We start from the raw sequence: 15246 nt of genomic DNA on the forward strand, positions 1-15246 counted from the left end.
TGCCGAGACGAGACCTGCTCAATACTACAGACCTCTACCTACTCGCCAGAATTTGTAACCACCACCCGATTCTTCAGCCCGACGTCCCGCACGACGTTGTGGAGGAGATGGCTGCCGTTTGACATCATCCTGTACCAACTTGAGACCGCCGCTGTCAGCTCGATTGGGAGTTGCCGGTATTTAAGCTTCTTGCTCCTCGACCACGGACGGCTCCGCGACCGAGGAAGAGAGATTAGAAGACAAGAGCAAACCTAACACCCCCGGGTTGAGGCATCGCAACACAATTTCGTTATTCCATTACTATCACCCTGCTTGCACGCATCCAGCGAGCCACTTTACCTACCTAGCGAACCAAGAAGTTGCCCAGGGTGAGTGAAGTGAGCCTGAGCCGACTAAGCATGCACCTGAGAGAACCGACAGGTTCTGTTCTTCAGTTCCCCCCATCTATTACTTTTCCCCAGCGCAATCCCAAAAACCCACACACCACACAGCAGCTCCGTCAATTCCCTCCCACCACTACATACATCGTCTGCACCGCACCACCCACACACCCATCCCCCTCTTCCCACATCCGTGACAGACCATCCGCCTCGCAGGTCAGGTCGCCAAAAAAATCAAAATCAAAAACCACCGTCACCTCGCCTCATTTATTGCGCGCCCACCTGCTACCTCTAGCGATCAAAGCCCTGAGCCACAACCGCTAACGGACAACCACCCAAGCGCAGACCTGATCCAAGCATCCGAAGACGCCCATTTCTCATCTCTGACGAGGACCGGGACTATCGACAATCGACCATCCAGGAACAAACCAGCTACGATGACGAGCTTGTCCCGACGATGATCCACGGTATTTCTTTTTCGCTCTGCAGGCCCGCCTTGATCCATTTTGTTTCTTGATTTCGGATATCGTCCTTGATCCTCTTTTCGATCCCGGTTTTCAATTCGTCTCGTCGCGCGCTACCGGCTCTCTTGCGCGATTCATCCCGAGCAGACGACTTCCACCACCGTCCCACTACCCACGGCTGAAGCCAAGCCACCTCTGAACCTCTGGTTCGGCGATGGCTACTGCCCACATGTCATCCGACGTTCCTAAGCCCTCTTTCGCAAAGGTGCGCTCCACTTCTGAGCTGCCCCTCGTTTTTGAAAGCTCAGTTGTTGCTTCACGATACATGCTAACACGGCTTGCGTTTCTCCAGGTCGCTGCATCGGCATCAAAAGACAACCTACCTGTCACTACCGTGCGAAGAGTAACCGCGTCAGCTCAAAACCGCCCAGAGCAAGCCTCGTCCGCTGGCATCGCTCCTGTCCCTACACTCGTTGCAAACGGAGCCGACAGCCGCCCACCTCCGGCCATGGACTCCACGAAGCCTGCACCGACAGCCCCCAAGCGCGAGCCCGCCCTGCTCAAGAAGACCGATGCGACGGACCTTGTTGTAGATGGACTGAAGGATCTGAACATTGGACAACGAACACCAAGCCTTGTTGTGAACGGGACGGGATCTTCCTTCACTGAGCGATCAAAATCTGTGGCCAAGGATGGTTCAGACGATTCTCAGAAGGCTGATTCCAGCTCCGAGCTTGGTACTAAGCCCCCCAGTCTGGATGGAAAGAGTATCACATCGGGAACAACCTTCGCGTTGGATGAAAAGGAATCACTGCGACCAGATGATAGCGCCAGCGTGAAAGCCGCGGCCGCTGAAGACGATGACTCGTTTTCCTTCCGAGGGCCGAACCTACCCAGTTCCAGGATGGGCTCCGACATAGCTGCGCGTGCGAGGGGTATCATTCAACTTGGGGACATGCCGGATCGCCGCCTTGCCCAGCCCATCTCCGGGTCTCTGAGTCAAGGCATGATTACACCGCAGAGCGCCTCCTCCGACCAGCCACCGATGCCCCCTGCCAATGCTTTGTCGGCCACTCTGCCCGATTCGGCCAATCTCTTGAACACCATCTATGGACAAGCGCCAGACGAGAAACTGTTGGAGGCTATGGCCTCTCCGAAAGACAGGCTATTCTTGTTGCGACTCGAGGCTGAGTTGATCAAGTTTGTTCAGAATTCCAAGTGAGTCTACCCGAGAACGATCCACACGATACACATGACTGACGGGACCTGTCAGGGAGCCGTACATGGACTTCCCTCCATCCAATTCCTTCTGTAGAATGCTCACCCACAAGCTGGCCGATTATTACCGGATGACACATCAGTATGAAGCTCGTGTCGGATCTGTGCGCATATTCCGAACCCCGTACGCCAGGGTGCCCGAGTCGCTGGCTAGTATCGCTGCCCCGGAGACGAATGCTGAGACACCACCTCCGCCCGCGGTGCTGCCGCGAAAGATCATGCGACGCGGAGAGGAGGGAGAATTCGGTCCCAACAGCGCTTCTCCATCCAAGGCTACGTCCGAGACCGGCAGTGACTCCAAGGACAAGTCGGCTGCTGCCAACCAGAAGTATGTCCCTTAAGTCAATCTTTTGTGCTCCGCTGACTTGTATAGATTGTCGAGGGAACAGCGGGAAGAGGCGTACAAGCAAGCCCGGGAGAGGATCTTTGGCAACTCTGAAAAGACGGGAGAATCAACACCCGGTATGTCCCTTTCAACAAGCTCACCTGAACTATTGCTGATTGTGGTTCAAGACAATGAAGGTGAAAATGGAGTTTCACGCGCCAGCTCGGTCTCTGCCCGAGACAAGACCCAAAATGGCAAACGGGGCAAAATGGGCAAACAGAGACGGGATGATTCCGACAGCTTCGACTCGAGACATAACTACACTCCCTACTGGGGCCCGCAGCAACAGACGTGGATGCCGCAGCCCCAGTACGTCCCTGTATCCAACCAGTATGGTGCTCCAGTGCAGCAGCAGCCTCAGCAGCAGCAGCCTCAGCAGTCGTACCCCAACCAGATTCAAGCACCTTACAATACGACGCCAACTCAAACCTTTGCTCCCATGATGCCCAATGCGGGTTACAATGCGTCGTATCCCAACATGCCGCCGGTAAGCCAATCACTCCAGGCTCGTTTGGAAATGGAACTGATTCGTCCTAGTACCCGTCACAGCAGGCGAACCAAGCACGGTTCCAGCCGCCTGCAAACCCCAGCAATTATGGGGGAGCTGGTTCGGTTCCTCCGCAGCAGCAGCAAGGCTGGCAGCAAGGGTTTGGGCCGGCGCCGGTGCCAATGACTCCTCCCTCTGCGGCCAATGCGACCGCCTACACTCCGCGAGGCATGTCCGCGCCGCCCGGACAAGGCACGGTCCCGTACATGTATGGGCAGCTGCCGGCCAATATTAACCCAAACGATCCCAAGAGTCAGCATCCTATCCCCGGTAGCTACAATCGGCATGCTTTCAACCCCAAGACGCAGTCGTTTGTCCCTGGTGGTGGCATGGCCCCGATGCAGCCGCCCCAACCACCGTTCAGCGCTCCTGGCTCTCACCATGGTAGTCCCCAGATTGGATCGCCTCATCTAGCATACGCCGGCTACCAACAGCCAGGACTGCCGGCGCCTTACGGCTACGGTATGGCCCGGCAAGGGTCAAACAGCTCGATTCCTTCATACCACCCTCCACCGCCTCAGCAGCCTCATCACCTTAACCCTTTGCCCCAAGCACCGGGCTCTCATATGCCTCAACATCCGCCGCAACACCTCCCGCAAAACCCCTCTCCCCATATTCCCAACAAACCCGTCATCCCCCAGGGCCCAGCTGGACATACGTTCAGCCACCTGCCGCACTACGGCAACCCTGCTACTTTGCCACAGAAACCGAACATGGGTGTTTAGGTGAGCATTTGACGTTGAGGGTCTATGGCAGAATGAACGGCGCATGGGGGGGTGGGGGGATGGTTCCTAAAGGCACTGCATATCGGCGTTCATACGGGGGCGGACAGGATGGCATCAGATCACGTGTAGGCTATTGCATGCTAGAACACTTACGTACCTTAATTGTCACTCAACTTTCTTGAAGAGGACAGGCGACATCATTCATGTCTGGATACTTGCATGAAAGCGTGAATAATCATCATTGCGACTGCCTAGCGCATTCTACCCTAGGCCGTCTAATTCTGCCACTGCCACTGCCATAACGCCATGGTTTTATCAAGTGTGGGTTCCTCATGATGCCATGCTTGCTAACCTTGCGGCGGAAAATGCCTGCATCGCGCGTGCCGGCTTACTTGTCTCTTTCAACCTCCCTCTACCCTTTTTTTCCATTTTGGAGGGTACTTGTTCGAGAGATTCTCTCCTTTTCTCGTCTTTGTGTAACCTTGGCTCCACATGTGAGGAAATTCGTTTTCTAAACAGAGATGAGCTGTTTTACTCGGTGGGTTCCCTCGGCTCGCGAGGCTCGCGGGGCTCTCTGGGCTCCCCCCTCTGGCCACCGCCGCGTCCGCCGCCGCGTCCGCCACGCTTGCCGCCACGTCCACCACCGCCCCGCTGCTCGCCCTTCTCGCCGCCCTCGGTAGCCTTGCCCTCGCCATCCTTCTCGCCGGCAGTGAGGTTGGCAACAGCCAGCCGTTGCGACAGATCGATCTGGGTGCGGATGGTGTTGGCCAGGTAGGAGACCATGAGGACGTCCTGGATGTGGTTGTTGAAATCGTGTTCGATCTGCTCGGGGTCGACCTTGGGGGCGAGCGAGAGGGCGTTCATGAGATACTGGCCAAGGGCCTGGTTGGGCTCCTCATCCTCATCGAGGATGCCGTTGACCCAATCGCTGACGCGCTCGATAAGGTTGGCGCCGGACTCGATGGAGCGGGCGAGGCCCTCAATGTCGGAGACGACAGGGGCGGTGCGGTCCTCGGTGTCCTTGGCCATGGAGATGGCCTCGAGGGCGCTGCGCTCGGCGTCGCCGTACATGAGCTTGTGGGGCACCTGGATGAAGAGGCAGCTCTCGGCGGCGCGCTCGGCGTTGACGGCGACAGGGGCAGAGATGTAGCATCGGGCCTCGATGTCGGAGGTCGGGTCGGTGCTGATGGTCAGGTGGACAGCGGGGTGGGGGAAAGTGCCGGTCTCCGGGGAGGCGAAGAAGTTCTGAATCAGGGCGGAGAAGGAGTTAAGCTCGTGGGTGGTGGTGTACCAGCCGAGGAGGGACTCGCGCGGGTTGGCCTTGAGGGTGAGAGCCAGCATGTTCTTCTGGTAGTCGACGTCCACCTCGACCTGATCCTCGTTCTCGGTGTGAGGGATGGCGAAGCAGGAGCGCACTTCGACCTCGGTGCCATCTTCGGAGCGGACACCAACGAGGGCGCCGATAACGCGGGTTGATTGCGTATCGCGGATGTCTCTTCGCACGGCATGGTCGAGGATGGAGAGGATAGCCTGTCGGGGAGGAGAGAGAGGGAGATGGGTCAGCGACGAGCTGTCTCGGAGGGGTAGATGGACAGTGCATGTGTTATATATGTCAAGACTTAGGGGAGCTTTGAGACATGGGCTTCGGGGTGTATAGCCTAGGCCGTTGAGCGCACAGCAAGAGGTGTCGTACCTGGGGTTGGATGTTGACGGTGAGCGGGGCAATGTTGCCTGGGATGCCAATCGTGGCCGGCGCGATGGGCCGCGAGAGGTGGAGGAACTTCTCAGTTTCGGCGACAGCCATGCTGGGCAGGATTTTGGGGGGGAGTGTTCGGGTTGTCGTTGGACTGTTTCGGAGGAACCTGCGGGCAAGAGAGGGTTGAGAAGTTGTTCTCGAGAGAGGGAGGGGAGGGGGGGGTGAGGTCGGGTTGGATGCGCGGGCCAAAATTTGGGAAGTGGGTTTTCGGTTTCTAGGTAACCCAACAGGCGTTCCCTTTTCTCGCGATGATTCGCTTCAAAAAATTGCGTCGAACTCTGCACCCGTACCCTCCTTTCGCTTTCCCGGGTGGGTGAGAGCGGATTTTGCGATTTGTGGTTGGCCCCGACTGGGTTGTGCGCGCTAAGATAAGACCAGATAACGGGTTTCTGTGGCGGGGATGTCCCGCTGTGGCTGGTGGCTAGCGTGGGATTTTCTGCAAGGCTAAGTTAGGTAAGGACCGACGACTTACAGCTTTTTTTCTTTTCTTCGGCGACGAGATAAATGAATGAGTTTTTTCAAGTGACTTCACACTTCCCAATTTTGTTTTTTTAATTTTTCTCCAGCCGTGACCCGAAACCTTGTATTGGTATCTGTCAGCCAAGCATCATGGGTCCAAGAGGTAGAGGTCGTGCAGGATTTCGAGGAGGAGGAGGTGGAGGGAGAGGCGGCGCCAGAGGGCGTGGCGGCGGAGGAGGAGGAGGAAGAGGAAGAGGTAGAGGAGGAAGCAGAGGCGGAAGCAGAGGAGGCAGACCATTTGGTCGCGCATCCCGGTTTGACTCTGCACGTGTGGAGGAGAAGGAGTATGAGGCCAATCTGTCCCTGATGCATTAAAGTGCTTTTTGGAAAAGCTAACAACAACTCCAGGTCATCAGATGAGGATGAGTCTGGACAGGATGAGATGGACTCTGAAATTGAGGAGGACTCTGACGTTTCCATGTCTGAGGACGAGGAAGAAAACCCCCAAAACACGCGTCCGTATCTTGCACTTCTTCAGGGGTTTACAGAATCTTCGGAACCAAGCGCCAAGAGACGGAAACTTGAAAGTGGCAAGCCTGAAAGCAGTGCCCAGGCGGCATCTGAGTCCGAATCTGACGAGGAAGAAGAGGATGAGACGGAAGGAAGGGACGTCGACAGAGTTGAGGAAGCAGAGGATCCGGCGGCCGATTTGGCCGAGGAAGATGAGCAAAGCGACGACGAGGATGACGTTGACGCCTCAGATCCGTTCGATAACCACTTTACGACACCTGACGAAGACCTGACGGCGAAGAGAGTCAAGGCAATCCAAAAGAAGGAATGGACTTTCAAGCGCGCCATGTCAAAGGTCTCGAAAGCGGTTGTGACGTACCCGCAGGTGGAAGATTCAGACGCACCAGCGATCCCTTCGTCGATATCCAACCTGGACGGTCTCAAGCTGAAGCAAAAGCTGAGAGAAACAGCCTCCAGAAAGATGACCACACTCAATCCTCTGCAGCAGGCCATCGCTCCTACGATTTTCAACTACAACGACGTTCTGTATGATAACCGAAACACTCAAAATTCTGAAGGGTTACGACAACTTGTGTGCTTGCATGCCGTCAACCACGTCTTTAAGTAAGGATTTTCGCACCACTCACTATCCTTTGGGGCCGCCGTCACTCACACTTTCGCAGGACCCGGGACAGAGTCATCAAAAACAACTACAGGCTCGCGAAGGAGGAAAACTCGGACCTCGAGCTCAGAGACCAGGGATTCACGCGTCCCAAGATCCTCTTCATCCTGCCGACAAGGCAGTCCTGCCTGAACATTGTCAACACGATCGAGGAGCTGTGCGCGCCGGACCAACGCGAGAACCGCAAACGCTTCGAGGAGGCGTACACCGATGACGACGTCAAGTTCGGCGACGACAAGCCCGCCGACTTCCGTGAGCTCTTCGAGGGCAACGACGACGACATGTTCCGCATCGGCATGAAGTTCACGCGCAAGACGGTGAAGTACTTCGCGCAGTTCTACAACTCGGATATCCTCCTCGCCAGCCCGCTGGGTCTCCGCATGGCCATAGGCGCCGAGGAGGACAAGAAGAAGATGGACTACGACTTCCTCAGCTCCATTGAGATGGTCGTCGTCGACCAGGCCGACGCGCAGCTTATGCAGAACTGGGAGCACGTCGAGTACATCTTCGAGCACATGAACCTCCAGCCCAAGGACGCCCACGGTTGCGACTTCAGCCGCGTCCGCAGCTGGTATCTCGAGGACTGGGCAAAGTACTTCCGCCAGACCATCGTGCTGTCGGCCTTCAATACGCCCGAGATCACCGAGCTCTTCCGCACGCAGTGCTACAACTGGGCCGGCAAAATCCGTTTCCAGGCCGACTACGCCGGCGTTCTCACGCAGCTGGGTCTCAAGGCCCGCCAGACCTTTTCCCGGTTCGAGTGCCGGTCCATCGACAAGGAGCCTGACGCTCGCTTTGACTACTTCATCTCGGCCATCCTGCCCTCGCTTATCAAGCGGGCCAAGGACTCGGCCGGCACCCTCATCTTCATCCCCTCGTATCTCGACTTCGTCCGCGTGCGCAACTACTTCTCCACGAACCCGGCTGTCGCCGCGCTCTCCTTCGGTACCATCTCCGAGTACGCCGATGTGCCTGAGGCTTCACGCGCGCGCTCTCACTTCCTCACCGGCCGGCACAAGGTACTCTTGTACACGGAGCGCGCCCACCACTTCCGCCGCTACCAGCTGCGCGGCGTCCAGCGCGTCATCATGTACAGCCTGCCGGACAACCCCATCTTCTACCGCGAGATCGCGGGGGGCTACCTCACCCACAGCGAGCAGGATCTCAAGTTGGAGCCAGGCCAGGGCACTGTACGCTCCGTCTTCTCAAAGTACGACGTCATGAAGCTGGAGCGCATCGTCGGTACGCAACGCGTGGGCAAGATGATCCAGGAGAAGGGCGACACATTTGACTTCGTGTGAGAGAGGAATAAACAAGCGGGGGGGGGAGAGGGAAAGGATGATGAGTGTATGCGGTTCTGCCCGGTTATGGCAGACGTAAAAAAAAAGTTTTTGTCCCTTGGAGCTTCCCGTAGTTATACATGTATACCCTACACGACCGTAAACTATAGACTGGCCAGGTATTTCCCCATCTGATGATACATCGTTCTCTTGTTTTTTTATCAGTTACAGACTCTGAACCACCTCGTCTCATTCCTCTCTCTCGTCTTCCACACCTTTACCCTAGTTTCTCACTCGGGACCCTCCGCTTCCCCGGGCGCGATATTCACGCCGCGGCCTCCTTCTCGACGGCCTTCTTGCCCTTCTTGCCCTCGCGCCTGGTCTTGAGGCCCCGGAAGCTGGCGACCATGTCGTCAAAGGCCGTCTTGCCGTCCTTGCGGTACCTTGTGACCTTGGCGACGTTCTTCATGGTCAGCTCCGTGTGCCTCTTGCCCGAGTCCTTGTCGAAGGCGACGGCCTTGGCCGTCATCATGAAGCGGGCGTCGCGGGGCCCATCGACAAGCTCGAGAATCGCTGAGGGCGCCTGGTCGTAGGTGTTGCGGGGCTCGGTGCGCAGCACGCGCGTGTAGCCGCCGGGGCGCTCGGTATAGCGCTGGCGGAGCTCGCCGAAGAGCTTGGGGAGGAGATCGTGGGGGGTCTGTAGGGGGGGATGTCACGTCGCGTCAGCTTCCTCTCATGGTTCTGTAAGAATAAGCGAGACGAGGCAAGGCGCCGCATGTATGGCCAGTCGAGGCCAGTGCAGCCGCCGCCGCCGTCGCCATTGGGGTGGGTGGACTGACGTAGAGAATAGCCTGGGCCTTCCGCCTCGTCTCCTCATTGTCCCGCTTCGCGTAGGTGATGAGCTTTTCGGCGAGGCGCTGGGCCTCCTTTGCCTTGGCGTAGGTGGTCTGGATATGCTCGTGGGCGACGAGAGACGTGACGAGGCCGCGGAGGAGGGCCTGTCGCGCCGACGAGTTACGGCTCAAATGCCTGTACTTGACGAGACCGCCCGCCATATTGTTGTGTTGTATGCGTCTTGGATCGGGCTCGGCTGGGTGATCGGCTGGACCGTTCAATTGAAATGCTCGGAAGAAGCGAGGGGTTTCGTGCGGCTCGGTGTCGAAACTCTCTGGTCGAGTGCGTCGTTGACAGGCGGACCGGTGGTTCGGAGGGCGCTATCGAATCGATGCGATATAGCCTTTCTGATGTCTCTCACTCCCAAATTTTTGGCGTTCGGCCGGACGGCGCATCCCCGGGATTGAGCACGGGGTGGGATGCTTCAGAGGCTGCTGGTTGGCTTGCCAGGGGCACCGGTGCGGGTCGTCCTCCCAGGTACCTTGGTCCCTCAGGTGCTTGCTTTAAGGTCTGGAGGTACCTTACCCCTGCCGCGGCTCGCCGAAACCCACCCGGAGAGGCTGAACGCCGCTTGCGCTCTCTCGCAAAGCCGATTAATTAACGTCATTCCCACCGAAGCTGGCCGTCCCGCTTCTCGGAAGCATCCAAGAGCGACAACGCCCAATTCGATCTCACGACGGACCTATTCCCCGAATCGAGCCATGTTACCTTGAGCCAACACAAGCGAACCACGGAGAGGAAGTCACACCATAAAACAAAAAAAGAGAAAGTATAAGAAAAAACACGGCTCAGTTGCGTACAATCGCTTTGTGATCAGATCGAACCGAACGAGCGCCATCATGGGTTTCACCACTGGATTCGTACGTTGGCCGGCCATTACCCCCCCTCCCACTCCCCCCCTCTCTCCCACTCCTCCTCTCTCAATTGGAAACACCACGTAACTAACTCCCCCGTCTCACACAGACCGGCGGCGTGACCGTGACCCTCGGCGTCGCCTACCTGACGGTCCTCGCCCACCAGCGCAACCGCGAAACGCAATCCCACATCCTCCGCTCGCAGACCCACGTCCTCTCCTCCCTCCTTGAGCCCCAGGTCCGCATCCCCCCGCCCCTGACGCGCTCCGAGCAGGCCGTCAAGGACCGCGAGACCATCGTCACCACCGCCAAGGACCGCTGGAACCGCGAAGTCCAGAACGCCGTCCGGTGGGCGCAGCGGACAGACTGGACCGAGGTGCGCGAGGGGCTCGAGAGCGGCGCCGCCAGGCTCTGGGGCGGCGCCATCGACAAGGCCGGCGAGGCGGGACAGGCCGTCGGGGACAAGGCCGCGCCGCTGGCGAGGGACGCGTCCGCGAAGGGCGCCGCCTTCGCCGAGGACACGGCCGACGGCGCGAGGAAGGAGGCGCGCAGCGCGTGGGAGCGTGCGAGGGAAAAGAGCCTTGCCGCTGAGGAGGCGGCGCGCGCCAGGGCCGTCGAGGCCAAGAAGTTTGTCGACGACAAGGCCGTCGAGGTCAAGGCCGCCGTGGGCGAGGCTGTCGAGAAGGGCAGGCAGCAGGGCGAGGCGGTGCTCGTGGCGGCGCAGCAGGCGGTGGGCGTGGCCGAGGACAAGATCAGCGTCAAGGCGGACGGCAAGGTGCTCCCCGCGGCGTCGCCGGTGCAGAGGGCGCTGCACCAGCGGTACGAGAAGCCGAGCGGGCTGACCAAGTCGGTTAAGGAGGCGCTCGCCGAGCGGTACCAGCGGGTCGACGAGAGGGACAACACGCAGCTCAGGGGTATCTGAGAGTGACCTGTCGGATGCAACAACGAAGAGTCAAATGTCTCCCCGTGAGAAGATGATGGGAAGCACGGGAGGATCGGTAGAGGGTGTGATGGAGGGCGCCTGTACTACCACCACCAAACCACAAACCTAGAACGCGAAGTAAAACAAAGCAAAAATAGCAAGCCTTTTCCTTCTGCCGTGGACGAATGGGTGTTTTCCCAAGCCGCGATGTTTTCAGGAGATGCCGTGTGTGTCTGTCGAATGCCGTGTAGTGAAACGCAGGGGAAGGGGGGGGGGCCGTTCAATCCGAATTGGCATTTCCCCTCGCTGTCCTGTCACTCAGGAGTTTGCGGAACAGCGAGTGAGGTACACCAATGTGATGTATGGGTGACACCATGGGCAATTGTTTCGCTCTTTGGGACACCAAACCAATAGCCGCATTATCCTGCCGTCTCCCAATGCGTACCGCCGTTAAGCAAGAACCGAACTTTCATCGCAGTCTAGCCGCACCCCAAAGACCTAGCTGGTCCTCGAAGGCCTCGAAGCAGCGACACGATGGCCGCCACCTCACCAGCAGCAGCAGCAGCAGCAGCATCCAGAAACGCCGAAGCCCGTCCGCGGACGACGCCCTACCGCTGTGTGCTCCGCCTCCGCGACCGCCTCGAGCTCTTCCTGGAGCGCTACGTCGACGGCGACCCCACCGCGCCGGCGGAGTTTGGCATATACAAGACCGACCGGGACAGGCGATGGGCCGAGAAGGACGCGGGGAGGAAGATGAGCAAGGCCCCGGCCGCTGCCATGGCAATATCAATCATCAACGGCCCAGCGGACGAGACTCCGGTCGGGGGTCCTATTACGGCTCATCCCGGGGCGGACGCTGCTGATCATTCCGATGACGCGGGAGGACAGAACATTACCAGGGCCAGGGGCAGGGAAAGGGGAAAGGGCAAGGGCAACGAGACGGCAGTTCGCCCGGCAGACGGCGGCGCCGAGACGGAACGACCTCCGAGGGCTGCGGGGGGCTCGGCCGCTGGACGACAGGTCGGTGCCCCGCGGCCACGGAAGATGTTGAGATCGAGCACTCTGTCATCGCTCATCGACTCCGCGATCGGCGAGAAGAGACGGCGCAGGAGGAAGAGGTCGGACGCGCGGCCGGGCTACTTTGATCCCGGCCCGTCCCCCCCGACGCCAAGCCGCAGCGCAGCCTTGACGGGAGTGGGAGTGGGAGTGGGAACTGGAGCGGGAGCGGACGAGGACCGGTTGGAGATGAACGTCCCCGTCGAGCTGGCCAGGAGGTCGTGGACGGTTCCTATCGGTACGGCGATGTGATGTACGTGGGCGTCGCTGGGGACGACCGAAGGACAAGGGGATTGAGCAGATGAGGAGGGGTAGGCTGGTCGACCTCCTTAACAATTTTGCTCCTCTTTGGGACTCCCCAGTCACTAGGAGGCATGACAAGACGACTTTCAATGATCGTTCAGAGTGCGCCGTGTTACTTTTGCTTGCATTACTACTGCGTGAACATATGAAACTTGGTATATAGCACAGTACCGTACAAGCGCGTCCTAATCACAGACGTTGTCCATTCCGAAGATCCCGTACCCCCGTTTTTCGCACCGCCCGGCAACATTGCTCCTAGCGAGTGTGTTGTACAAATCCAAGCTTTTTTGAAGCCCTCCTCCATAGATTCCATAATTGAGTGGGGAGGGCTAAACTTACGATAAAGAAAACCGCACAGGGCAAGTGATGTGATGTGTGTCAGATCCGCACCTGGGGAATTGTGTATGTGTTTGTGTGTTTTTGTGTGTGTGTGTGTGCAGACATGGAAGATGACATGGCATTGGAAGGTCAAGTGTGGTGGTGATGGAAAGTATGCGAGACATTCTCTCTCCCCTCTTCCTCTTCATCCGATCAAGGTCCTAATAACGCCTTCGCTGGGTTAGGGTGTACACACTTACCAGGGCCAGGACCCATCTCAACAACGCACCTTTGGCACCACTGGCGCCGAGGCCGACGACGAAGCGCACCCAGTAGCCAAGCCCACGGATCTGCACGCCGTTGCGGTCAAAGTCGGGCTTGTCGGCCGTCATGCGCTGCAGACGGGCGAGCTCCTTGGGGGAATAGGGCATGTAGCGGACGCGGATGAACTTCTCCATCCACGAGGGCGTCTGGGCGACAGAGCGGCGGTGGGTGAAGGCCTCGAAGGAGGCGCGGCCGCGGTAGTTGCCCGTACCAGAGTCGCCAACACCGCCGAAGGGGACGGTAGCGATGGAGGCGTGGAAGAAGGCGTCGTTGATGGTGGCGCCGCCCGAGGTCACCTCGTTGAGGACTGCGAGTGTGTCAGTGAGAGTTGTAAGAAAAGGGGGTGAAGGCGTCTACTCACTCCTCTGGTTCTCCTGGTCGTTGCCAAAAGTGAAGAGGGCCAGGGGCGTTCTGTAGACCTGGTTCGCAATGTTGATGGCGTCGTCGAGGGAGTCGTAGGGCATGATGGCGAAAACGGGACCGAAGGACTCGTCCTTCATGACGGAGTCGAGCATAGAGTCGACGAGGATGGCGGTGGGCTCGATGAAGAGCTTTTCCTCATCGAGGCCGCCGCCCATGACAATCTTGCCGTTGGTCTCGTCAATCATCTTCTTGATGCGCTGGAAGGACTTCTTGTTGACGATGCGGGAGAAGTCAGGGCTGTTCTTGGCACCACTGGGGAAGAATTCCTTGAGGGTGGCGTTGAGGCCTTGGATAAGGTCGTCGACGATGGCGCGGTCGGCCAGGATGTAGTTCTGGGAGATGCAGACCTGGCCGGCGTTGAGACACTTGGACCACATGAGGCGGCGGGCGGCGAGCTTGACGTCGGCGTGTTTGGTGATGAAAGCCGGGTTCAGGCCGCCGAGCTCAAGGGTGACGGGGGTGAGGTTCTCGGCGGCCTTTTTGGCGATGATCTTGCCGACGGCGGTGCTGCCGGTGTACATTATCTTGTCCCACTTGACGTCGAGCAAGGCCTGGGTCTCTTCGACGGCGCCGTTGACGACGGTGTAGGCCTTGGGGTCGAGGGCAGTCTCGAAGATCTTGGTCAGGACCATGGCGGTGGCCGGGGCGCTCTCGGAGGGCTTCAGGACGGCGGTGCAGCCGGCGGCGATGGCGCCGATGATGGGGATGAGGGTCAGCTGGACGGGGAAGTTGAAGGCGCCGATGACGAGGATCATGCCGAGGGGCTCCTTGCGAATGCGCGGCTTGAGCATAGCGTAGGTGAGGGGCACGTCCTCGCACTTCTCGTCGGCGGCGAACTTTTCGAGGTTCTTGAGCATGTAGAGGCAGTCGTTGGCGCACCATTCGACCTCGGAGAGAAGGGCCTCATGCTTGCACTTGCGTAGGTCTTTGCGCAGGGCATCGCAGAGCTGGGGGGTGAAGTCCTTGATGGCCCAGTAGAGCTTCCGGAGCTGGACAGCGCGGTACTTAAGGTCTTTGGTCTTGTTGGAGCGGAAGGTGGCGCGCAGGGTGTCTGTGAGACGGTAAATGTCGTCGGTGGAGGTGTGAGTGAAGTCGGGGATCTTTGCGTCGAGTGCGAGCGACATGATGGCGGCTTTGATGTGATGGACCTGTCTGATGACTTTTTTCTTCTCCCACACACAAACACACGCACACTCTCTCTCTTTCTCTCTCTTTTACTGCTTGTCACGATGAAGGGGCCTAATTGGGGAGACGGACAGGAGCGAGGTAGGTTCGTGAGGGGAAGTTGGCAAGCGTCGGGGTTCGGGGTCGCGGAGAAGGGGAGGAGACGGAAGCAGTTAAGAGCAATTAGAGTTGGAAGTGCTGGGTTGCCGCGACTTTATGTAGTTCCGAGTATCAGACACTGTCAGCCAAGCAGAGATGCAGACGGCGGCGTCAGTAGCTTGAAGTGAAAAGGATGGATGCGACAAGCTCCACCCCCTTGCTCGGCCTTCGACGTCTGTGTCGCGTGGGCGTGTGATGGGCCGGTCGGTACGTACTATTGTATTTAGGTGAGGTAGGGACCAAGGCACCCAAGCAACCAAGGTACGAGTCCAGTGAAGTTAATGGTAGTCCCCCGGGCAGAATAAACTATTGATTGCTGGGTTATCTGGGGGCCGGAAGTGCAATGGGCAGTCACCACTGGTT

The 15246-nt window shown here is 58.5% G+C and overlaps 7 protein-coding genes across 7 annotated transcripts; 4 read left to right on the forward strand and 3 right to left on the reverse strand.

Moving 5' to 3' along the window:
• Positions 1–1058: 1058 nt before the first annotated feature.
• CH63R_09340 (R3H domain-containing protein) lies at positions 1059–3779 on the forward strand (the record flags this gene model as incomplete). Its single annotated transcript, XM_018304314.1, has 5 exons — positions 1059–2062; positions 2118–2450; positions 2496–2584; positions 2636–2994; positions 3045–3779. The coding sequence occupies 5 exons, from the start codon at positions 1059–1061 to the stop codon at positions 3777–3779; spliced, it is 2520 nt and encodes an 839-aa protein (XP_018156337.1).
• A 531-nt stretch (positions 3780–4310) lies between these two features.
• CH63R_09341 (Eukaryotic translation initiation factor 3 subunit F) lies at positions 4311–5583 on the reverse strand (the record flags this gene model as incomplete). The annotated part of the gene is made up of 2 exons (XM_018304315.1): positions 4311–5309; positions 5473–5583. The coding sequence occupies 2 exons, from the start codon at positions 5581–5583 to the stop codon at positions 4311–4313; spliced, it is 1110 nt and encodes a 369-aa protein (XP_018156338.1).
• Positions 5584–6144: 561 nt separating this feature from the next.
• CH63R_09342 (U3 small nucleolar RNA-associated protein 25) lies at positions 6145–8487 on the forward strand (the record flags this gene model as incomplete). The annotated part of the gene is made up of 3 exons (XM_018304316.1): positions 6145–6338; positions 6403–7128; positions 7188–8487. The coding sequence occupies 3 exons, from the start codon at positions 6145–6147 to the stop codon at positions 8485–8487; spliced, it is 2220 nt and encodes a 739-aa protein (XP_018156339.1).
• Positions 8488–8791: 304 nt separating this feature from the next.
• Positions 8792–9521, reverse strand: CH63R_09343 (Ribosomal protein L17; the record flags this gene model as incomplete). The annotated part of the gene is made up of 2 exons (XM_018304317.1): positions 8792–9163; positions 9306–9521. The coding sequence occupies 2 exons, from the start codon at positions 9519–9521 to the stop codon at positions 8792–8794; spliced, it is 588 nt and encodes a 195-aa protein (XP_018156340.1).
• Positions 9522–10199: 678 nt separating this feature from the next.
• Positions 10200–11136, forward strand: CH63R_09344 (uncharacterized protein; the record flags this gene model as incomplete). The annotated part of the gene is made up of 2 exons (XM_018304318.1): positions 10200–10220; positions 10324–11136. 2 exons carry the CDS (start codon positions 10200–10202, stop codon positions 11134–11136), a joined length of 834 nt encoding a protein of 277 aa, XP_018156341.1.
• A 534-nt stretch (positions 11137–11670) lies between these two features.
• CH63R_09345 (uncharacterized protein) lies at positions 11671–12444 on the forward strand (the record flags this gene model as incomplete). The annotated part of the gene is made up of 1 exon (XM_018304319.1): positions 11671–12444. The coding sequence occupies one exon, from the start codon at positions 11671–11673 to the stop codon at positions 12442–12444; it is 774 nt and encodes a 257-aa protein (XP_018156342.1).
• Positions 12445–12625: 181 nt separating this feature from the next.
• Positions 12626–14684, reverse strand: CH63R_09346 (Aldehyde dehydrogenase; the record flags this gene model as incomplete). The annotated part of the gene is made up of 3 exons (XM_018304320.1): positions 12626–12885; positions 13103–13444; positions 13499–14684. 3 exons carry the CDS (start codon positions 14682–14684, stop codon positions 12626–12628), a joined length of 1788 nt encoding a protein of 595 aa, XP_018156343.1.
• Between the last annotated feature and the right edge of the window lie 562 nt (positions 14685–15246).

This window comes from Colletotrichum higginsianum, chromosome 6 (genome assembly GCF_001672515.1).
Source record: "Colletotrichum higginsianum IMI 349063 chromosome 6, whole genome shotgun sequence".
NCBI classification, from domain to species: Eukaryota; Fungi; Ascomycota; class Sordariomycetes; order Glomerellales; family Glomerellaceae; genus Colletotrichum; species Colletotrichum higginsianum.